At 31.3% G+C, this 25,290-nt stretch overlaps 1 protein-coding gene and 1 non-coding gene across 2 annotated transcripts; both read right to left on the bottom strand.

Moving 5' to 3' along the window:
- Window positions 1-1,563: 1,563 nt before the first annotated feature.
- LOC115711793 (small nucleolar RNA R71) lies at window positions 1,564-1,670 on the bottom strand. The gene has a single exon (XR_004010667.2). It is a non-coding gene; the product is annotated as a small nucleolar RNA R71 (small nucleolar RNA).
- An 18,052-nt stretch (window positions 1,671-19,722) lies between these two features.
- On the bottom strand, window positions 19,723-22,212 carry LOC115711125 (protein neprosin-like). The gene is made up of 7 exons (XM_061111275.1): window positions 21,815-22,212; window positions 21,622-21,714; window positions 21,337-21,519; window positions 20,967-21,122; window positions 20,671-20,724; window positions 20,281-20,418; window positions 19,723-20,137 (listed from the first exon to the last, which is right to left on the bottom strand). Exons 1-7 carry the CDS (start codon window positions 21,971-21,973, stop codon window positions 19,766-19,768), a joined length of 1,155 nt encoding a protein of 384 aa, XP_060967258.1. The 5' UTR covers window positions 21,974-22,212; the 3' UTR covers window positions 19,723-19,765.
- Window positions 22,213-25,290: the final 3,078 nt, after the last annotated feature.

Raw genomic sequence — 25,290 nt, 5'->3', positions numbered from 1 at the left:
CCGCACCCGCACCGCGAAATTAAAAACCCGCAAAAACTGCACCGCAAAAAATAGTGCGGTGCGGTGCGGTGCGGTTTTTGTGGTTTATGCGTTTTGGACTATCTCTAAATAATTAAACTATCACAAATACAACAAACTTTGAGCAAAACTTGTCAAAATACCATAAGGCTTGAAAAATAAATATAAAAAAAAAATTAAGTGTCAACAATACAATAATTAGTAGACTTTAAGTTTTTTTTTTGAAAGAATAGTAGACTTTAAGTTTTTTTTTTTGAAAGAATAGTAGACTTTAAGTTGAACATTCATATATTGGACCTAAATAAATATAAAAATTGATATTTTTATAATATGTTGTGCGGTGCGGTTTGAACCGCATATTAACAATTCAAAACCGCAAACCGCACCGCACCGCGCGGTTTAGGAAAAATTCAAACCGCGACCGCACCGCAAAGAATTTCAAACCGTATTTTTTTTGTGGTGTGGTGCGGTGCGGGCGGTTTGAGCGGTTTGGGCGGTTTGATGAACACCCCTATTTAGGACCTAAAAGATCTGAAAAGAGTTAGGTTAATTTATAATCTGTCATTCACATTGAGATAAAGATAGCAATTAGGTATTAACATTGGTAGGTTATCAACAGGATTCACCTTCCTAATCTCTCATCTTGATTAATCTTCGTTTATTTTCTCTTTAATTTTCTGAGTATTTACTTTCCAATTGCAAACTTATTATTTTACCAAATAGAATCATAAGTATAGTTTAGTAGTACTTAATCCAATTCCCTGTGGTTCGACCTCACTTGCGTGAGATACTACTTGATTGCGTACACTTGTGTAATAAACATAAAATTCGTAACAAGTTTTTGGCGTCGTTGCCGGGGAATTGTTTAAAGATTAATATTACATAAAATTATACTAACTTCTACTTTGGTATATTTTCTCTTGCTGATTTTTCTAACCTTTTTCTTGCAATATTTTCGTGATCCATTTCAGGAATCCTAAGTGTATGCGCTGTCATATTACCAGTTGATCCTGAAATCGAGAAAACTTGTAGGAGAAACCGAAAGAACAAGAGGCAAGAAGGAGTTTCAGCAACTGCTGAAACTTTAGAAATCATGGCTGCTAATGTGAATGCTAATGCTGCGAACAATGGAGGTAATAACGGTAATAATGGTGGCACCGTGGAAGATCAAGCTAATGGCCGTAGCTTGAGAGATTACATTCTCCCTACTCTGACGGGAGTGCAGTCATGTATCAGGCCACGGCGATGGATGCGAACAACTTTGAGATTAAACCCGCCATACTTCAAATGGTGCAGGTCTTCGCCCGCCTTGGTGGCCTCCCTTCTGAAGATCCTAACCTACATCTCTCTAACTTCATGGAACTTTGTGAAACTTTTAAAGTTAATGGAGTTAGTGATGATGCCATTCGACTGAGACTGTTCCCATTCTCGCTCAGAGAACGAGCCAAGAGTTGGTTAAACTCCTTGCTACCCAACTCTATTTCCACCTGGAATGATCTGGCAATGAAATTCTTGTCAAAGTTCTTTCCTCCAGCCAAGTCTGCAAAGCTGAGAGGAGAAATCAACAACTTCTGCCAACAAGATAATGAATCTCTCCATGAGGCTTGGGAGAGGTTTAAAGATCTGATCAGAAAGTGCCCTCATCATGGTATAGAGAAGTGGATGCTGGTCCACAACTTCTACAACGGGTTGATTGGTAATACTAGAACTCTAATAGATGCAGCAGCTGGTGGAGCCTTTATGAGAAAGAGTGCTAATGAGGCTTATGATCTATTGGAGGAGATGGCTCTAAACAATCAGCAGTGGCCAACTGAAAGGAGTCAATCAAAGAAGGTAGCTGGTGTGTTAGAGGTTGATGCCGTCACAAAGTTGACAGCTCAGGTTGAGGCATTGACAAAGTTAATTGTAGGGCAAGCTAAACAAGCCCAAGTTGTTTGTGAGTTATGTGGAGGAAGTCATTACTTTTCAGAGTGTCAAGCAGATGTGGATGATTTGCCAATGGATGAAGCTAAAGCCATTGGAAATTTTTCGCAGAATAACAACAACAATTATGGGTTCAACCACGGTAATAACCGAAGAAACAGTGGGTTCTATCAGCAACGAAATCAGAACCAGAATCAGAACCAACAGTTTAATCAGCAACAAACCTCTGGTGGAAATTCTAGTTTGCAAACAGATTTACTGCTTCAATTCATGACTGAAACTAGATCTTCAATCAAAGACCTGCAGACACAGATGGGCCAACTAGCAACTCAGGTAGCAACCCGTCCTCAAGGGAATTTGCCTAGCACAACTGAAGTAAACCCCAAAGAAAACTGCAAAGCAATTACCCTGAGAAGCGGTAAAAATTATGATGGTCCTAAACTGCCACAACCAGCGAATGGAGAAAAGGAGAATGAAGCTCAACCAATGCCAACCCCAACACCAACATCAGAGAAGGCTACTCATAGCCCAACACAACCACAACAGTCTCCACCAATTAACATTGATCACCATGTGAAAATACCCTACCCTCAAAGGCTTAGAAAGTCAAGCCTAGACAAGCAGTTCACCAAATTCCTAGAAGTCTTCAAAAGACTTCACATTAACATTCCCTTTGCTGAAGCTTTAGAGCAGATGCCAAGTTATGTGAAGTTTATGAAGGAAATTCTGTCAAAGAAGAGAAAGATGGAGGATTATGAGACAGTGGCTCTAACTGAAGAGTGCAGCGCCATTCTACAGAAGAAACTCCCTCCCAAACTCAAGAGATCCAGGGAGTTTCACTATTCCTTGTACTATCGGGAGAATTGAAGGAATAAATGCACTTTGTGACTTGGGAGCCAGCATTAACTTGATGCCTCTATCAGTGTTTAAAATATTGCAGCTGGGTGAAGCAAAGCCAACCACAGTAACTCTCCAATTGGCGGACCGATCACTAGCCCATCCTAGAGGAGTCATTGAGGATGTGTTAGTTAAAGTTGACAAGTTCGTCTTTCCAGCTGATTTCATTGTTTTGGATATGGAAGAAGATAGCAATGTCCCAATCATTCTTGGGAGACCATTCTTGGCAACTGGCCAAGCCTTAATCGATGTTCAGAAGGGTGAATTAAAGCTGAGAGTCCAAGGAGAAGAAGTGGTCTTTAATGTGCTAAAGGCTATGACGTACCCAAAGGCAAGTGATAATTGTTTCTTCATTGATCTGATTGATGAAATTGTGGGTGAGAAAAGGCTGCTACATGATCCTCTTGAACTAAGTTTAACTGAAAATGAATTGACGGAGCAAGAGGGACAAGAGGTCATGGGTTATGTGAAGTGGCTTGATTCCTATGGGCCCTTGAACAGAAGGTATTTTGAGGAATTGGGAGCAGTTCCAAAAGAGCTAATGCCATCTACTGAAAAGCCTCCAGAACTTGAATTGAAGGTGCTTCCTAGTCACTTGAGGTATGAGTTTTTGGGTCAAGATAAAAAGCTGCCAGTTATTGTTTCAGCTTCTCTTTCTGATGTGGAAACTGATAGACTTCTGAGGGTACTCCGAGCTCACAATAAGGCCATCACTTGGACACTAGGTGATGTCAAAGGAATCAGTCTTCAACAGTGATGCACCGAATTCTCATGGAAGACAATGCCAAACCGACAATCGACGCTCAACGAAGACTCAATCCACCCATGAAAGAAGTTGTCAGAAAAGAAGTAGTCAAGTGGTTGGATGCTGGAGTTGCTTATCCCATTTCAAATAGTAAGTGGGTTAGCCCGGTGCAAGTGGTTCCAAAGAAAGGTGGAATGACTGTGATCAAGAATGAAAAGAATGAGTTGATTCCTACAAGAACAGTCACTGGTTGGAGGATTTGCATCGATTACAGGAAACTCAACAAAGCAACACGAAAAGATCACTTCCCTTTGCCCTTCATTGATCAAATGCTAGACAGATTGGTGGGGCAAGAATATTACTGCTTTCTTGATGGATACTCTGGATATCACCAGATAGCTATAGTACCTGAAGATCAGGAGAAGACTACTTTCACATGTCCCTACGGTACCTTTGCTTTCAGAAGAATGCCATTCGGCTTGTGCAACGCCCCTGCTACTTTTCAAAGGTGTATGATGGCTATCTTTTCAGACTTGATTGAATCTTGTATTGAAATCTTTATGGATGATTTCTCAGTTTTTGGTTCCTCCTTCGATCATTGTTTGGAAAATTTGGAAAAAGTGCTAACTAGGTGCGAGAAGTCTAACTTGGTGCTAAACTGGGAGAAGTGCCACTTTATGGTAACAGAAGGAATTGTTCTTGGGCACAAAATTTCGAAGGCAGGAATTGAGGTGGATAAGGCTAAAGTTTTAACAATAGAGAATTTGCCACCTCCAGTTTCTGTAAAAGGAGTGAGGAGTTTCCTAGGACATGCTGGCTTCTACCGCAGATTTATCAAGGACTTCTCCAAGATCTCAAAACCTTTGTCCAGCTTACTTGTCAATGGTGTTCCATTTGAGTTTGGAGAAGATTGTTTAAAAACTTTCAAGGTTCTAAAGGAGAGATTGATTTCAGCACCGATAGTAACTTCACCAAATTGGGAGTTGCCGTTTGAGTTGATGTGCGACGCAAGTGACTATGCCATTGGAGCGGTCTTGGGACAAAGAGTTGACAGAGTATTCCACACAATCTACTATGCTAGTAGAACTCTGAATGATGCTCAATAAAATTACGCCACTACAGAGAAAGAAATGCTGGCAATAGTGTTTGCTTGTGACAAATTCCGGCCCTACCTGATTGGAAATAAGGTGATTGTCTACACAGATCATTCAGTGATCAAGTACCTTATGACCAAGAAGGATGCAAAACCGAGACTGATTCGGTGGGTACTTCTACTTCAAGAGTTTGACTTAGAGATAAAAGATAAGAAGGGCACCGAAAACCTGGTAGCAGACCACTTGTCAAGATTAGAGCTGGAAGAAAGTCAGAATACAAAGGAGGTACAAATAAATGAGCAATTTCCTGATGAACAACTCTTTAGTGTGAGGGAAAACCTGATGGTACCATGGTACGCTGACTATGTTAATTTCTTGGCTGCAAAAATAACCCCTCCCGAGCTTTCGCGTCAACAATTGAAAAAGTTCTTTTCTAAGGTGAAACATTATTATTGGGAAGAGCCAATCCTCTACAAGCACTGCGCCGATTACCTTTAACAGGAATTTTAGAAGTGGAATTGTTTGATGTGTGGGGAATAGACTTCATGGGTCCTTTTCCTTCATCCTTTAGCAATCAGTACATTCTATTGGCTGTCGATTATGTGTCTAAATGGGTCGAAGCTGCAGCTACACCTCAGAATGATGGTAAGACAGTTCTCCGCTTTCTACAAAAGAACATCTTTACTCGGTTTGGTACTCCTCGAGCAATAGTAAGCGATGAAGGGAGTCACTTTTGCAACAAGCAGTTTGAAGCACTTCTGTCAAGATATGGTGTCCGACATCGAACTGCTTTACCATACCATCCCCAAAGTAATGGCCAAGCTGAAATTTCTAATCGGGAGATCAAGATGATTCTAGAGAAAACAGTGCAAAGATCAAGGAAAGATTGGTCAAGAAAATTGGATGATGCATTGTGGGCATACAGAATTGCTTTTAAAACACCGATTGGCATGTCTCCATATCGGTTGGTGTTTGGAAAGGCTTGTCATCTACCGGTGGAGTTAGTGTTGGAAATTATTTTACCAGGATCTAGATTTACTAACAAGTATGTTGGATTAACAACCTAATATGAATTCTAAAACAATGAAAATAAACACATATAAAGTTAGAAAACCTTACAGTGGGTGCAGCGGAATAATATGACTCCTTCCGTTCAGATCTCTAGCCCTTGATTCCTTTCTGTAGCAGAGCATCACCAAGATCTGAACCTGGATCTTCTTTTCTCCTTCTTTGATGCAGAATTTCCATAGTCTTCCATACTATGATTGAGATACCACTTGATGTGTGTGGGCACTACTCATTCACTCAAGGGAATTCGAAAAACAGAGAAGAAAGAAAGAGAGAGAGTGGCGGTTTCATAGTGTTTGAGAGAATAAACTGTGAAGTGTGTCTCAAACCTGAAGCCTTTACCTTCTATTTATAGAATACCACATAGGGTTAAAGTTGAATTATTTGGCATTTAAAAATAAAAAATAAAATGAGAAATAGAAGCATTAAGTGGCCGGCCATTCATTGAGGAAAACAAATCCTTCCACTTTTCAAACTTTCCTATTTCATCATTTCTAGTTTCTCATTTTCTCAAAATTGCCAATTCTCTCTTTCAACTTCATAAATGTCAAATCTAATTATTTAATAACTATAATTAATTATTAAATAATATATTGTCATTTATTTTATTTATTAATAAAAACTAATCAAAGTTTCCCAATTAATAAATATACCCTTTAAACTCTCTATTTACTGTTTTACCCTTGCTTAGTGAAAATTCATAAAGTAGACATAGTCTAAATTTTAGAATTTTAATTGATTAATTAAAATCAATTAATTGAGTCTTACAAGCAGTATGGCCTCAACTAGTATGGGGACCATGGGTCTATATAACCGAGCTTCCAATAAGTCGAACTGAATTTACCAAGTAAATTCCCTAACTTATTAATTCCTCATTGAATCCACACTTAGAACTTGGAATTGCACTCTCAGTCATATAGAAACGCTCTATATGTTCCACGATATAGACACGTCATTAGTTATCCATTGTTATAACCCTAATGTGATCAATGATCCTCTATATAGATGATTTACCTTTGTACAGGGATTAAATTACCGTAACACCCTACAATGTATTTTATCCTTAAAACACTTAACCCTGTATAAATGATATTTCACCTAAGTGAAATGAGATCTCCACCATTTATCTTCGTTTGGTTAAGCTCGAAGGAAATCATCCTTTACTTCTATTTGCCAAATAGAAGCTATAGATTCCATATTTATGTTAGCGCTCCCACTCAATTGGACTACCGTGTTCCCAAAATGTACGTATCACCCTGATACAAAACTAGGCTTAACTAACAAATCAAAGAACACGAGTAACACTCTTGAAATTGAGCCTAACCATATCAGGATTTCGATCATGTGATCTAGGATCAACAGGTGATATTGAATTGAATAGATATTACGGTAAGTTTTAACATATCTAATCAAAGTTCGATATCGGTCCCTTCCGATGTATACTCCATACATCCGATACTGGTAAACTTTGCCAATGTCCTGGAAAGGACATAACACTTTTCTAAGGTGTAAGAATACCTATCGCTGATTATACCATGTCAGTCTAAATCCAGTGTTCTGACAAATCAGGGAATCTACTTTTGAACATATAATAAAGATTATATTCCACTGTGCTGACAACACTATAATCTTTAACCAACCCATATGTTCTGGACTTAAAAAGAATTCATACATTATATACATATAATCATGAAATAAATCATGTGAACCATGCAACATAAAATGTTATTTCTGATCTTTGTTAATGAGTAAATCTGATTATATGAAATGAGTTTTATTTAGGGCATAAAACCCAACAAACTCCCACTTGCACTAATATAAAACAAAAAGTGCATTTCAAATAATCATTAACACCTTGATATACCAATCAAGTGTAATAGTAGTAAACTCCTCGTAATGGGATCTAACAGGTTGAATTAAATACAACCTCTTCTCCACCATTACTCTTCCTTAATCACAAAATCCTTGATAATGTGAAATTCCTCTCTATATGTCTACTTTTTTGGGATACTGGATTCTATACTTTTGGGCAACTACTCTTTCGTTATTCAGGAAGTAACCCTAGTAGTTAAGGCAAGTTGGAACATTGCCACAAATGTATAGAACTTTCCTTAGACTGAATAAGTATCTTTCCTGCAACTTTTAACATTCAGTCTCTCTCTGGTAGACCAAGAGATTTCAGATAGGTTTTTACACTTCTCCAAAATCGCTACTCCACCCCCAAAGTAATCACCATCTCATCAGCAGACTTTCTAGCACAAAGGCAAGTCTTGAAATCTGATGTGGTGTAGTCTAAGAGTTTTAAACAAACACCCTTATTGACTAACATATAGTTTCTCTTCTTAATCTTAAAAAATACTTGATTGTCTTCCAATGTTCCTCTCCTGGATTAATCTGATACTTACTCATTACTCCCACTTAACAGTAGGTGTCTGGTCTAAGGCATACTAAAGCATATCTGAGACCTCTCACTGTTGATTTAAGAAATTCTTTCATGGCTTTATCTTCTCTGGAATAGTTGAGACTTTTCCTTAGATAAATAAAATCTATGTCTAAGAAGTTGTGAAGCTTCTATAGATTTCCATTGGAAAGAAAATGCATCAGCATCTCATGCTTGCATTAGAGTAAGTAATTACCAGGTATACCACAAGCCATAGGTTTAGATAAACTCAAACCTATAATACTAGGAACAGGAAGTTTTGTTAAGTCCATTGAATAGACTTATGAACGAAATTTCCTATCATGTCCTTGTAATAGAAAACTTTAGGTTACTCCACGTGAATGGATCAAACTATAGTTCTCTTGGCTTTCTTCTTAGTTTCTTATCTTGACAATCCATTACTTGTTTAAACTCACAATGGATTTTAATCACTAGTGTCTTCCAAGTTATAAGAAGGTGAGTTCCTAGAAACTCTCCCACTACAACAAGGTACCGTGAACTATGTCTAAGAAAACTAAATGGTATTGACCTCTTCGGTTGTGTTAAGACAACAGAGGAAGTGGGATCATCTTGTAACGAATAAGATGATAGAACACTTATGGAATCAAGAAAAAAATATCTCCTTTATTTGCTACTTTATTTTCAGACTTAGTCATTTTCTTAGAAAAGTAGTATTTGTTTAAACAAACACTTTCTTATCTAATGACAATAGGATGCTCCACCCCTAATCACTTAGAATAGTTAACAAACATGCAAACCAGAGTTAGCAGTTCTAGCTTTTCTTAAGATTTCGATTAGGTCATCCATGAATCTAGTAATGATTTACATTAAGTATACAACCATTACATCATTCTGAAATTTTATTTCCATAAAAGGATTTAGGCAACGACTAGTAACTAATCATCAATATGCAACTCGAATTTCTGGGGAGGTAAGTTGGATATTATGCAAAATCAAATTAATGATCTTTGAACTGCATATCTACTAACTTTTTCTCCACCCCTATCAGTTCGCAAGATCTTTAACCACTTACCTTCACCATTGCTAGAAATTCATGAAATTTTTCAAACATTTCAAATTTCTTTTGCATAAGGTAAAATCTAGAGTGATCGTTTTAAGAATACAACGAAAGCTCATATCCACCCCTGAATGTACATCCATCTACGAATGAGATGAAATTACTTTCAGTGGATATAGGCATATTAACTCTTTGCAGAGAATGATCTTGTCAAAACCACTATGAACAAGATACAAATGCCATAGATTTATAAAATATGTGGTTGTGTCTTTTGATGACTTAAGTTTAGTTACATCAAAGAGTTCTTAGAATAGTGCAAGTGGATTCTGGTCACAGAATACTAAACTCATACAGTTTGAATCCATTGAAAGAAAATGGTTATTAAACACTTGCGAAAGTGTAACTGTATAATTAGTAATTCTTTCTTGTACCACCACTACTAATCTAACTCTATGATTTTCCTATACAAGTAGGAGATATCTAAGATTGAGGATTTATATCATTTAGGGATAGAATTCCGGGAATATAATCATATGCGTCATCTAATTTCTTAAGAGAAAATAAGACTTTATATGATTTATAGACCATTCATCCAATGATATGTCATTAAGCTAATTCGAAATGAATAAGCTAAGAGGAATTAGGATAATTTCGTTTTAAATAAGAATCCAACGATGCTCCGATTAGCGAGAGTCAAAGTAATCTTATTTATACAATCTTCTTGTTTCATATTGTAAAACACTAGTCTAAGGTGTCATCAATTGATGAACAGCTAGATGTTGCATATACAATATTTATCTTTCGAGATCTAACACTATTATGTTAGTCTAATGGTGAAAATCCATTGGGGATTTATCTCGTTAGAAAAACAAATCAAGTTAGACCAACAATGAAGATTCGAAATTAAACTACAATTTAATAACAGAAAATAACATGGTTCAATACAAATTCATACACAATTCAGAAATTATGAAGCACATAGCAAGTAGGAATGAAAAGTGAAAATACTAAAACATACAATCCTAAATAATTTCCAAGGTTTTCAACAAACTGATATCAGTGTCCCGTTTAGGCGAGAGTCAAAGCTATCATCCATTGAATAGAGTTGTCAGCTCATCTAAAATGTCAAACATTCTAGCAACCTTTTATTCGATCAAGATGTGAATCCGCGTTGTCCCGTTTAGGCGAGAGTCAAGGCTATTCTATCTTATGAGCTTCCACCATTGTTTCATATTCTTGCAAGTCTTATATAGTCGCCACCATTAGGGTGATCATAAACTATATAAAAAAAAAACTTACAAGATTATTTATCTTTCGAGATTAAACGGTGCTAACTTGCTAATGAACGTTTCTCCATTAGGGAGGATTACTCACTAAAACAATAGCTATGTAAAACCAACAATGGAGATCGAATATCCTTATAATAAAGCTCATTATTTAATGAAGGGTTGTATTTTCTTCTAATATTTATTTTAATCCATTTATTTTAAATATATATTTATTTAATTAAAATTTCCAATTTAGAATGAAAAATTCCAAATATAAATTTTAATTTAATATTTATAAATTATACTTAGATAGATAAATAACGTGAATTATTTCCATCTTAGTAATAATTTCCATAAATATTTAGAAAATTATTCAGTTTAAGTTGTTTCAAAATTAATTTGAATTAATTTACAACTCAAATTTAATTTTCTATAAATATATATTGCATTTTCGAAAATGCTTTAAAATAAAATAAAATAAATCCTGGAAAATTACTCTAATTTTATGTTGGCCCAAAATTAATTAATAAAAATTAATTTTCGACAAAAAATATAATTTTCCTATTTAATTAAATATCTAAGAAAAATTTCAAATATTTAAGTATCATGATTAAAAAATCAACTTAAATATTAATTTTCTATTTAATTAAATACACTAGAAAAATACTTCAAGTAAAACAGATAATAACTATCTAGACTTTTCATAGACTAATTAATTCAATTTCTAATTATTATATATTTTAGTTCATTTATTTTAATTAACCATCAAATGAAAAAGTCACTGATTTAAGTTGGTCCAAAATTAAATAAATAATTTTCAACTTTAATCTATTTTTCAAATAAAATTCGAAATTTCTACATTAAAGAAATGTAATTTCGAAATTTTGGGATATGATTAATAAAATAAAATAAAATATATTTTGAAAATTATTCAAACTTAAGTTATTCTGAAGTAAGATTCCAAACTTAAAATAATTTTCAACTTTAATTAAATAACATGAAAATAACAATATTAAAGTATCATGATGAAAATCAACTTAGATATTTAAATTTTCAATTTAATTAAATGTATTAAATTCAAGAAACAAATAATTAAGTAAAGAGGAAACTTAATTATTAATTCTAGTTTAATATATACTAGGAAAATATACTAAACTTAGATTGTACCAAAATTAATTATGAGACAATTAATTTCACAATCAATGATATTTTCCTATTTAATATTAGAAATAATAACTAGTACTAGAAATAACTATCTAGAATATATCATTGACTAAGTGTTTTTCTAAAATTAACTTTAAAATATTACAATGAAAAATAAATTTCATATATTTTAAAAGTTAATTATGTTGCTAATTCAATTTTAATTAGGTTAGACTAATATAATTAACCTAATACAATTATTTAAATAAGGCAAATGGGCCTTCACAATTGGGGTAGTTCATGTGAAGGGGAGCTGGGTCCAGTATGTCGTACCCACTTATAATAATTAATCTTACAGAGAAAATGTGTCTAAAATAATTAGCTTTGATTGGAATTTGGAGAGAATTAAATCTTGATTTTAGTGTATTTCTCAATCACGTGTCTTTGGTCTTTCACATGGGTCTAGAATTGGGCTTCTCACTTTTTCTTTTATACTTTCATTTCTATCAATTTTTTTTATTTGAATATTTACTCAAAATCAGTTTAAGATGAATAATTTTTTTTTATTATTATTAATTTGAAGTATTTTTGTGATTAATGATACTTGTTATGATTGTGAATTTAGAGAAGTTGGTATGGTTTTATTTTATTTTTGAGGATTAGTTTTAAATTGGATTTATTTATGAGAATGTTGACCCAATCATCGAATGAAACTAAAATATATATAATGTACGAAATCTACCAAAATAGTATATGATATGTACACATTTATATACGAGTTTAATAAGTTACATGTTTTTCAAACTGGGTTAGAAGTGTAAAAATAAAAAAGGCCCCTTATTTTATTAATTAGTCTATTATTTTTCAAAAATTAACTCAAATTTAAATATTATCACTTATCTCATTCTAAATTAGAGGTGTTCATGTAATCTAATCCGCACTATTTTACTCATAGAGATTTACTAAGAGATTGTAATTAACACTGCTCGTAAAAAGGTTAGTAAAATTTTTAAAAACACTGAAAAATTGTGCTTTTTATATGTTTTATAAGACGTTTAATGTGCCAAATTTGTTTACTTGTATACATGTGTAATCACATGAAGAAAATTACTTTTTACACACCCTTTTATCTTTATAAAATATCAATTGATTAATAAAAAAAAAATGTAAAAATTAGAAACCGGGTATAGCAATTAAACTTTTATTGTACATTGATGTGGACCCTAATTATTTATATATATGTAGTCTTATTATTAATGTTATAATAATAATAAAAAGTCAAAGTGGGATTTTGGCGCCTATTTACAGAAAGAAAGAAAGAAAGAGAAGAGTTTATGTATGTGTAAACTAAAATGGCAAAAACTAAAACTAAAACTAAAACAAACAACACCACACAGAAGAACACTACAACATTAATGCTTCATTTTCTTTCTCTCTCTCTATCTATTCTATATAAAGTGTGCCTATATAACTAAAATTCTTAGTTTTTGAGAAATTTGTGGGTGACTTTTAATTTTTATTTAATAAAATAATAAAATATTATTTATATATAATAAAATAATAATAAAACAAATCTCATTAATATTTGAACTGATATTTGGGTGACTTTTAATTTTTATTTAATAAAATAATAAAATATTATTTATACATAATAAAATAATAATAAAACAAATTCCATTAATATTTGAACTGATATTTGATGCTAAATATTCGAGAATCACAACACATTTAAAAAAAAAACAACCCGGGATTTGATACTCTGAGACTCTCAATTAAAAAAAAAAAAAAAGGAATATGCTCATCAAATTTGTATTTTTTTTTTTTAAACATGGTGGAAAAATGAATTATCTTTCATATTATTCAACAGAGTAAAACAAGTTTTACATTGGTTTACTATTCAACAACCTTGTCAAGAATTCTTGTAAGTTGTAACCATAAATTTGCCAGGTCAAACCAACACTTTCATTGCAATATTCACAGACTAACTACAAAATTATTTCATAGCATTTACAGAACCGCACACCCCCAATCATCTTTAATATGGACGTATCATAAGCCAGATCATTAACCTAAATTGGTTGGTTCTATTATGTTTTGGAACAAATCGTCTATAATATAAAAAACCCATCATACTTGTATCTTGAAACATTCTTCAGGAACCAAGATTTTAAAACACAATTGTTACCTCCTTAAGGTCAACCCACTCCCAAGTCTCATTTGTTGTATTTATATCATAGACCAAAGCATGTCGGCCCTATAAATAATAAGAAAATCAAACGTGGTTTAAATCTCAAGGCAATAGAGCCTTTTTCGTTAAATCTCAAAGATACATAAATATACAAGATAAAAAAGCCAATCTAAGAAGTGGGTGCCACGCTAAAGCTAAGGAAACATTAAGCAACTGTTAGGCTTGTTTTACAATTTATGGTGTTTTAAAAGAACATATCGAAACAGAAACACATAAAAAAACCTCCACATCATTTAATTTTTTTTAAGGTAGTGTTCAACTAGGAGATCTAACGAGTTTCGCCCCTTCGCTAATGGCTTCTAAGAGTTCAAATTCCAGTATTGTATAAATCTTCAATTTGTTCTATTTCTTATATTAAATGAAATTTTGCTACTTTTTTTTTTTAATTTACAACTTTATTGTTTATATATTATTAGGGACATTCATGGAAATTAGGGTTTCTTTGAAATATACAATTAATGAGCATTAGTTTTTGATCATAGTGTGTTTTCCATGGCTGAAAACCTCAATAATCTCTATCATTTGATATCAAATAAAATAAAATTATCATGATGTATACATTATGGTTATTTAATGAGTAATTAGTGTGTTGAAATTGTCAAGCTGATATTTAGAATTGTTTATAATTGAATTGTTTCTTTCTCAAAATTAATATTAAGTATATTTATATGTTTATAAGTTTATCTATTTTCTCTTAGATCAATTATGCTCATATAGCAATAGAATCATACTCATATAGACATGTTATTTTCATTTTGTAATTTAGATCTTCTTAGTCATTATTTAGTTCACTTAAATCTTTTCCGATTATGCTAACTGAAGTTTTATTTCTTTTAGGTACTTCATTACAAAAATCTGTATTACATGTATTGTTTATTTTTGACTATGAGGAGGTGGATTTCTTTATTGGGAAACATATAGCGTGACAAATTATTGTTCATATATTTAATAATTCTTTTGATTAATGAGATTCATATATATAAATGTGTATATTGAATTCTTTATTCAAATAATTATTTTTGATTTTTACGTGATTATTTATTGTTCTTTATTCAAATAATCTCACCTAATAACTAATAATGTTTTTTCTTTAATTTTTTATTGTATCACTTTCAAATAACATAGAAAAAAACTAACATAAAATTTAGTATACGTGCCTCGCACGTAGTTTTTGCTAGTATATATATATATAATTATATATATGAGGTTTGAAGCTCCTCCTCCTAAAGTTTTCCCTCCTGCCTGATCTTGATCTTGATCTGTACTACTACTCATCACAGACTCAGTCAAGAACGCTCCAACAACCTCTCTCTCTCTCTCTCTGGTGCACTGACTCAGGTGAGGTTCTTACTTTCTTCATTCCATTTATTTTCTCCATTTACTAATTGTATTCTTCGATCTGGGTTTGTTTATATACAGGGCCGTCTTAAGGTGATGAGAGGCCTAGGGCGAAATTTGAAATGAGGCCTTTTATTTTAATAAAAATTAAAAATAAATTTTAATTAAATTTTGACACAGTATTAATTTTAATTCTTTTATCTCTACGTAATAAATATTTTTTTTGCAACGTAAGCTAACTCGATCAAAGTAATATTTAATTACTAAGAACATCTATATTGAAGTCAGGGCCGGCCCTGAGCAGAGGCGGGCTAGGCCTGTGCCTTGGGCCCACCTAGCTCAGGGGCCCAAAAAAAATTTGTTCCTTTTAAAATTACACATTTTGTTTTATTAATTTTAAAAAATACTACATTTTTTCCTAAATGAGGGCCCAAAAATATTTTTTTTCTATGGCCCACTAAATTTCAGGGCCGGCCCTGATTGAAGTGATATATATTTTAGCACATTTGAAAGAAAAAAAAATAATGTGTTTAAATTATATATATTTTAAAAAAATAGATAATAAATATAAATCTTATTTATTATTAATATTTTAAAATTAAAAGTACTTTAATATATTTTTTTTTATACAATCTAATACAAATATTTAAGTTATAATATTATTATTTATCACAAATAATTAAAAGTATAAAAAGTAGTGAGGGAAGAATTGAACCTTGAGCCTCAAGTCCAATAAAAGATCCACTTACCATTTGTGCTACATGTTTTTAATGTTTTTTGCTGAGTTAAATATTTATATATTATACGTTTTTATATGTACATATATTAATTTTAATTTTTTCGGGGCCTCCAAAATTGTGGGGCCTGGGGCCGAGGCCCCGGCTGCCCCACCCTTTGGCCGGCTCTGTTTATATACTATTCAATTTTGATCCATTCCCATTTGAGTTCTTTGTGTTTGATTCAAATTAGAATATATTCTTTCTGTTGTTTGGTTGCAGAGAAATGTGTTTCAAATGAAATTATACATATTTTATGGTTAATATTGATGTATTATAGATTATTTGAATTTGAAGTGATAATTCATTTTGGGGATTTGGGTTGGGCATTTTTTCTGATAGTAAATACTGAATTTAATTACATAGAGTGTTGATATTGGAATCATATAGGGCTCGTTTGGAACGCTGTATTAGGTCGTATTGTATTGTATTGTATTATATTGAATTGTATTTTATGCAATATTTTTATGTAAAACTATATGTGGTATTAACTTTTATGTACACCTAAATATATAATATTTTAGTATAAATTAAAGTTTAACATAGTTTTATATAAAAATATGATATATAATCCAATTCAATATAATACAATACAATACGACCTAATACGGCGTTCCAAACGAGCCCATAACATGTTATTTCTTTCTTTCATAATGGGCACTGTAATTGACTCCCATTTCTTAGGCCTTACTGCCATTGTTACAGTTAACTCTTCTTCTTCTTCATCTAATTTTAATTTAATATTGTGGCAGATTTTAAAATGGACAACAGTAACACTTCATGGGTTCGTAAAAACCCTTTGAAGAAGGATTCTGTCAATGTCCTTGTGATTGTTCTGGTAGAACTTTCTGTACTACTAACTCTGATTCTGTGTGTCGTGACAATTATTTGTCACGCGCGCAGAAGTGACCCAATGGCTAGCGCCAGAGTACACGCTGCACCTGTCGAAGAAATCGACAATCAAAATAATCAACCCATCTAAAGGGATGCAGCCTCAAGAAAAGGAAAAGATACTTTTTATTTTAGTTTAAGGAAATAATTTGAATTTTATACACATATAAGATATTTAATTAATTAGTTAGATGTCTATGTTAACAATTTAAATTTTAAAGTTCCATACATGTATTATATAATTTTGAAAAAATAATAATATTCTATTAGATTTTAATTATATTTAAATTTTATGTAGAACATCTCTCACATAAGATACATAAGTTGATCATTATGGTGTTTTGCTAATCTTAGACATCAATTGAGTTAATATCAACTAAACATCATTAACATCTATTTGGAACATAATTAAAATCTGTAAAAGAAAATTGTTCATAAAATAAATGTTATTTTTATTTAAAATAATAAAAACAGATAGACTTATTGATATATATATATATATATATACTAGATGAAAGTTACGGGGCAAGCCACGTAAATATTAATTTTATTTAAGTTTTAGTGATTTTTTTAAAAAAAAAATTCAATAACTAATTGTAAATTATTTTTTATTATTTGTTTTATAAAAATAGACTTTATCTCACAATTTATTTTTTTAATTGTAAGTTACGATTTAATTTATTTTTTTAAAAAAAAAAAATTCAATAACCCCACAATTGGTAATACCACGGTCAAGTAAGCAATATAAAGAAAAAAATTAGAATTTATCTCAGTGGAATAGATAAATGGAATTATATGCAATCCGTACTACATACGATACTTCTAATTTATTTAAAATCCCTATTTCTAGGGGCCATGGGTCGGACAAATTGTTCATGGGAAAGTTCATGTATTCAAAATTGTTTTAGAAGAATAAATATAAATAATATCATGTAAATTAAAAAATTAGAAAGATAAGTATAGGAATAATAATAAGATTGAATTGGAAAATAGAAATTTCATAAACAAAAACAACACCTATAACTTAAACTTACAAAGATGATTCTCCAAACTCATATTCTGCAGAACTTCCAAAAATAGATGACTTGTTTGGTGACCACCGGAAACACATACACATGCGCGTTATAGTGAAACAACAAACAACTAACAATAAACAACTAACATATTTCTATAAGGTGTAAAGAAAAATCAGATAATCTTGACAAATACAAACCAATCGAAAATTGAAAGCTATCCTTGACCAGTGAGAGCATCAGATAGTAGAAGATCAAAATCTTGACAAAAATTGAGATTTTTGAATCGGATAATCTTGGATTTGAGATCGCGAACAGAAATTGAAGGTCGACCGTCGTGGATATATGCTGCAGAAGAAAGGAGCTTTCACCCCATTCCTAAGTGTCCTCATTTTTTATTATTTTTTTTTATAAAGAAATAGCAATTATATCATTGCTATAAACAAACTTACGATTTTTTTTTTTTGGAGAAGTTAGGAAAATTGATTTTACTTTTATATGTATTTATATATATTTTCTTTTTTTGGGGGAATTTTTTTGGGAAAATTAGGCTTACGATATGGTTTTGTTTTTATATATATATATGGAAGAGGTTTCAATGGTTACATTTTTATTGTAACCATCATGGTTACATTTTTTTAAGCCATTGGATTATTATTAAATGGTTGTGATTAATTTAGAAATTAAATAAAAATAAATAATAAATAACTTGTAACCTGAAAATGACCTAATCATTTATTTCCTTATAAAACTTTAATTAAGATTAATTATATTTTAAAATTAAATTAATTATAATTATTAATTAATTTTTTGCAATTTATTACTATATAAGGATCTTTTAGCAATTTATATTTTTATACTTAAATTATTTAAAATTTTATAGCAAAACTTTTTATAATTTAAAATTATACACATATAATTTCATAATTTAAATTTTATTATACTTGTAATCTTAATTTTAAAATTATTACACTTAATTATTTAATTTTTTTATTTAAATATTTAAAAAGTAAAAAATGAAATAAGTTGAAGGATTTTTTAGAAAAAAATGGCTGCACTTGTTATCGATTGATTAGCTTGAGGCCTTATACTTAATTCATATAATTGTAACAAAATAATTAAATATCATTTAAAAATAATTAATTATTTGAAAATTTATTATAAGAAGAGAATTTTAATTTGTGTCAAAAGAAGTTTAATTTTTGTAAAAAGAATAAATTTTATTGTAAATATTATAATTAAATGACTTAATTATTAAAATAATTCAAGTAAGGATTTAAATATAAATATTAATTGCTAAAAGAAGTCTTGTTAAATATTTAATTAATTATTTTAAGAAAATAGTTAATTATAATTAAATAATTCTAAAAAAGGAATGTCTACTATTTAATTAATTATTTTAAGAAAATAGTTAATTATAATTAATTAAATCTAAAAAAGGAAAGTCTACCTATTAGTAACTGCTATTACAAAGTTAAAAAAAAAATGTAACCATATGGTTACAATAAAAATGTAACCATTGAATAGTCACACATATATATATATAAATATAGATATATATATATTATTTAATTTTTGTAGGGAGTCAACGGCAGAGTTAAAATGAGTCATCCCAAGATAGGTTTGTTAGAGAGATATGTGGGTAAGATGATTTTTTTAATTTAAAAATAGATTATTAATATTTAAAAGATTGTTTAATTTTTTAGTTTAATTATTGAGTTTATTTGTTAACGGGAGATCAAACTATTAACATCGTTAAATTTAATAGAATATTCTTTTATTTGTAAGTATATTCTGTTAAACCAAGAAATGCCGTTAGATAGGCACTTTTAATATATAAAGATATTGTCACTAAATACAAAATAGAACTTAGATTGAAATAGAATTAGAGGCCACCATCGAATGGACCTCCAAAAGACATAATATGACCATGGGCACCTCTTATTTTCCAATCATCAACATTGTACAAATTTTTTGCATCAGTGAAGATTTCAGCATTGTCAAAATCAACTTGTTTATGAGATTCATCAATGGTTGTCATTTGTTCAATATATGCATCTTTACTTTGATCTCCCACTGAACGAAACCCGTTACCCATTTCGGGATTAGGTTGTCCAGGCGGACTGTATGCCTCTCCACCCCATTCCATGTACGCAGCTAAATCTGTATTTAGAGCACTAAATATTCGTCCCGGCCAAAATCCAATTTGAATATTTGATCTTCCAAATTCAAACCACCAATTTCCATTTGCTTTATCCTATAAATATAACAAAGAAAGAAATTACAATTAGTATTTTTGCAAATTAATTGGTGTGAAATTTAGTGCCAGATCCTACACAAATTTTGTGAAATAGTAAATCCTTTTAAACTTTAATTTTGTAGTAACAACTTATTACTAACCCGATAAATAAACACACTTGTTTCGTATAATGTTCCACCACGTTGAGAAACTTGTTCAAAAGTGAAATCTAGAGGTATCTCAGTACTAACAATAACAAAGCCAGGACATTGTGTGTTAAAACAAGATGTTCCACCCGCCTGTGTAGAGAGAGAACAAATAAATATTTATGAGATTTTTTTTTTTTTTTTGCAGAAAATATATTTAGAAGATTAAGTGCATGTTTGGCATCAGAAAACAATTTGCCTTCTATTTTGAAAACAGTTTTCAGAAAACAAAGTTACAAAAAACAGAATTTTGAAAACAACAAAATGTTGTTTTCTGTTTTAAAAACCAATTGCTATAATTTTTTTTTAAAAAAAAACTGAACATGACTGTATAATGAGACTTACTTGTAAAAATGTGAACAAGTGAGTTTTATTGTCGCCATATAAAGTTGGATTGACCTAAAAAAAAGAAAAAGTTATGAATATAGTATGCATGATAAACTAAACATATATATATAACACTAATAAAATATGAAAATGATAAGGGCAAACACAAGCTTAAATCGATCATCTTCACTTTAGATAGGTCATAGGTGTCTTGACGAACTGTTCTTTTAATGTGTTTTCACATGATTTCTTTTTTATTGTTTCTATGTTATTTGCATGTTGTATGAAAATCTTTATAATAAAATATAACTTACCGTCCATCCAACTTGTATGCTATCAGGTCCATTTTTAATGGTCATTTGAGATGAGCTATATTGAGGGCCAACGACATTAGGTTGATAAATATTCATGACTGCTCCACCTCCATTATATCTCCTTTTAGGATCAGATTTTGTTCGGAGCACAGCATGCTAAACAAAAATATTAATTATTATTTAATTACTAACTTTTAATTTGATAAAAAAAATATCATAAAACAATTCTTGAACTAAAATTAAAATTAAAAATTTTGTAGTTAATTTTTTTTTAAATAAACTAGTTTTTATTCTTGTAATAAAAAAAATTAATAAACGTATAAATATATATATATATATTTGTATATAAAAAAATTTAGAAGAAACTTACATGAAGACCTGGCTTCTCAGTAGTGAGTGAACCATATGTTTTTGTGAATAGTTTAGATTTAATGAGATCTTCTTTTGTAGTTCTTCTAATAGGAACAGTTCCAATCGGACAACTTAACCTTTTCGAATTTATATTGAGGTAATCCTTACGTTTATTTATCTTGGGACGAAACGAGGGCTTCATCTACACCAATAATAAAAATTATATTATCAACATAAATATTACGTATTATAAGAAAAAGAAAAAACAAAAAAAAAAAAGACATGCACAAATTAAATTACAAACCTTATAATGATAGCTATGATTTTTTAACGCGGGATGATCAAATGCTGGTTGTTTGAAAAAATCAATACAATCGTAAAGAACTCCATCTTTTGTCTGTAAATATATGTCAAATTATTATAAACAAATTAAATCATCTTTTCATATAATAATAATATTTATAATAAGAGCAAATAAAATAAAATTATAATTACACCTTAATAGTCTTTATTGGTGGTTTATTCAAAAGATTAAGCTCCTTCTCAATTTCCAACTCTTCTAGCTTTGATAGTTTTGTGGTGAAATCTTCTTCAGCTTTACTATAGTATGAAATATAACACACTATAGTAATTATCAAAATTGCCCTAATAGCCATGGATGAATTTTGGATATGGGGAAGAAAGAAAGAGATTGAATTGTGAATATGAATGAATACAAAAGTGTGTAATTTATATAGTTATAAAGAAATATCCACAGCTGACTAAAAGGCTTTATCCAAAGATTAATTCTTATTGAATAACAATATTAAATTGTATTAATTTTAAATAATTAATTTGGACTATTATATCTATATATATCACATATTTTGGAAATTCTTAAACTGTGATAATGTGATATATCAAATCTTTTAATAAGGTAATTAAAAATATTTCTAGCCGTTGAAGAATATCTTTAAATATTTGATTGTAATTAAATTATGTATTAATTGTATATAGTATTTCGTGATTAAGGAAATCAGCTAAAATAGATATTGACATACAAATACGTTTTTAATATTAATATTTGTTGAATTTTTCTTGATAATTTGTTTTTTTAATCCCAGTCAATATTTTACTATTTACTAAATTAAAATTACGTGGCGAACCATGTAAATATTAGTTTTATTTAAGTTTTAGTGGTTTTTGTTTAAGAATTCGATAACTAATTGTACATTATTTTTTAAACCATTTGTTTTATAAAAATAAATTTGTTAAGAATGCTATAATTGTATATATAAACCTATGATATGCACATTGTTATTAATAATAAACGGTAAGTTTATCTCAATATATTCAAACTCATATAGTAATTATCCTTAATGTGATGAAATAATTTATTATAAGTCATACAAACATATGATTTTAACATTTATTCTTGGTTTCGGGAAAATTCAAAGAATCAATATATGCGTTTTGAAAAATTTAAAGGAAATATTATGTAAAGAAAATAAATGAAAAAATATAATCTTAAAATAGGGAAAAAAGAATTATTAGTTGAAGTTTCAATATAACCTTAATTTTTTTTAACCTCCCCCTCTATGCCCTGCGGTAATGATTCCTCTGGCATTACGACCTTTACCACAACGATGCTGTAACACCCTAACTAACATAGGCGTATTATGTGATTTTTAAACATGCTATGCAGCCCGTTGCTAATCAATGAGGTTTATGGAAAACGTGATTAATTAAAAATTTTGCTTTTTAATTAAACTTATAAAATGATATTACAAAAGACTCGGGATCCCGATTACAAAATCATTTACAAAAAGATTTAACTGTTTATACAAAATAATGTCGCCTAGCGACTAGTTACAAAATCAGCCTCGCTGTCCCGAGGATCGTACTCTTCAGGCCTAACCGCCCCGACATGTACAACCTTCATAAGCTCGCTCACGGTCCATCAGCTCTAGCCTTGCCTTTACCTACACATAAACGTAGAACTGTGAGTCGACAGACTCAGTAAGAAAAGCATAATAATACTCATACATAAATCCCGGTCATGATCAGACGCCCATACCCCTGATCACAACCCTAACTGCCGTGTCCAACACGATACTGAGTCCCGCTACTGCCGTGTCCAACACGCATCGAGCCACTACTGCCATGTCCAGCATGGTACTGAGTTCTGAACGGTCATAGGGACGGTACTATTGACACGTAATGTACTGATCGGCCGAACCGGTCATACTCCGCCGGTCATACTCCGGCTCGTACCGACGTGTTACTATATCCACGATCGGCCGAACCGGTCCATACTCCGCCGCTGGTCATACTCCAGCTGTACCGACGGGATACGTCAATAGTACGGAACCACCAACCAAGTGTCACTGATCGGTCGAGCCGGTCATACTCCATTCTTGGTCATACTCCACTCGTACCGACGTGACAGGGTTGGATAGTTCGAAGCCAACATACATAACTAATGTAATCTAACAGGCTTCCTACATGCACGCTAAACATGTAATCTACATATGCAGACTGTTATACTAATCTTACCTGGATTCCGAATTCAGGTGTGCCGGTCAACCTGACTGGAACTTTAACTGCGCGGCGGATTACAGGCTCCTAAACCATAAAAATTACAACACTATAAGTGACACGCTAAATCACTTCCCGGGGACTTAAACTAGGAGCTAAAAGTTTCCCTATCGATAAAAAGCATGGCAATACCCCCTAAAACATAAAAACGAGGAAAACTAGGGTCCCTGAATTTTCCCCAACCGGTAGACCGGCTGCCCAACCGGAATTCCGGTTCTGGGAAAATTCAAAACCCCATCCGGAATTCCGGATGCACAACCGGAATTCGGTTCCTCGCAGCGACAAACTCAAATTTTCATATCTTGCACAAATCAACCCCAAATCACATGAAACCTTCCGCACTGTTCTATACAACCCCTAGAACATTTCTAAAGCAACAAAACCACCTAGATTGCACCCAATCAAAAATCACCATGAGAGCTCAAGCTTTGAGTTCTAAACTCAAGCTTGAGCAAACCTAGCTAGCATGCAATCAAATCCATCTAAACTTACATAAACAAGCTTAGAATAACCTCTGGAAACAATAACAAACTTCCACAACATCACAGCAACAAAACATAACCATTTCTTTCAAAAATCACATATTTTACATAGAAAAACCAAAGCTTTAAACAAGGTAGCAAGCATGCATTAAAACCTAGATAATCCATTCATTTTAAACCTAATTAAGCTTCTGAAAACAACATAAAAACACAAAGAACAAACAAACAGCCATCCAAAACTAACATGCAACCTACCATTTTCATCTTAAAAACTTCAAGAACATTAAGAAAGGATGAAGAAGACTTACTAGCAAATAGAGAACACTAAATCTGCTCAAAATGAGCTTGAATCACCAAGGAAAATTCCACTTCCTTGCTGCTCAAGGAGGGCCGAAAAAGGAGAGAGTGCTTGAGAGAAAAGAGCTTTTGAAAATTCTATTTTTTTCTAAGTGTTGAGTTTTTGTGAAAATGAACTAAAGCCACTTAACATAACAATGCATTTCAGCCAAATAAAGCATAAATAAACCTTTATTTTTCAATTAATAAATTCACTAAAAGACAAAAAGTCATTGGGGCAAAAAGACCATTTTGCCCCTCCACACTAAAACCACATAATTAACACTAAAGGGGTATTTTTGGGAAATTCTAAATTCCCGGCCATTCCCGACATTCCCAATGTCTAATAAACCGTCCCAAACTACTAACATACTAAGTTGTGATTTCTACTGAGCCAAACGTCGGGTTCCAAAATACCGGGCACCGGAAATGCAAAATATGTAAACTACTACATGACATAAAAATGCATCTCTGAATTCCATAAATAACAGTATAATAAATTATTTAAGTAGCTATAAATAATTTTCATAATTAATCATAATTAACTGCTAATTTCCAAATTAAACTAAGCGGGCTTT

This window comes from Cannabis sativa, chromosome 3 (genome assembly GCF_029168945.1).
Source record: "Cannabis sativa cultivar Pink pepper isolate KNU-18-1 chromosome 3, ASM2916894v1, whole genome shotgun sequence".
NCBI lineage: Eukaryota > Viridiplantae > Streptophyta > Magnoliopsida > Rosales > Cannabaceae > Cannabis > Cannabis sativa.
Note: the sequence above shows the minus strand (reverse complement) of the source record. Positions and strands in the feature narration are given on the sequence as shown.

Excerpts from the sequence above, each read along its gene's own strand:
- LOC115711125 (XM_061111275.1), bottom strand. The coding sequence starts at position 21,973 with ATGGCTATTAGGGCAATTTTGATAATTACTATAGTGTGTTATATTTCA. Across the intron at positions 21,715-21,814 it reads CACCAATAAAGACTATTAAG|ACAAAAGATGGAGTTCTTTA; the intron begins GTGTAATTATAA and ends ATATATTTACAG. Across the intron at positions 21,520-21,621 it reads ATCATAGCTATCATTATAAG|ATGAAGCCCTCGTTTCGTCC; the intron begins GTTTGTAATTTA and ends TTATTGGTGTAG.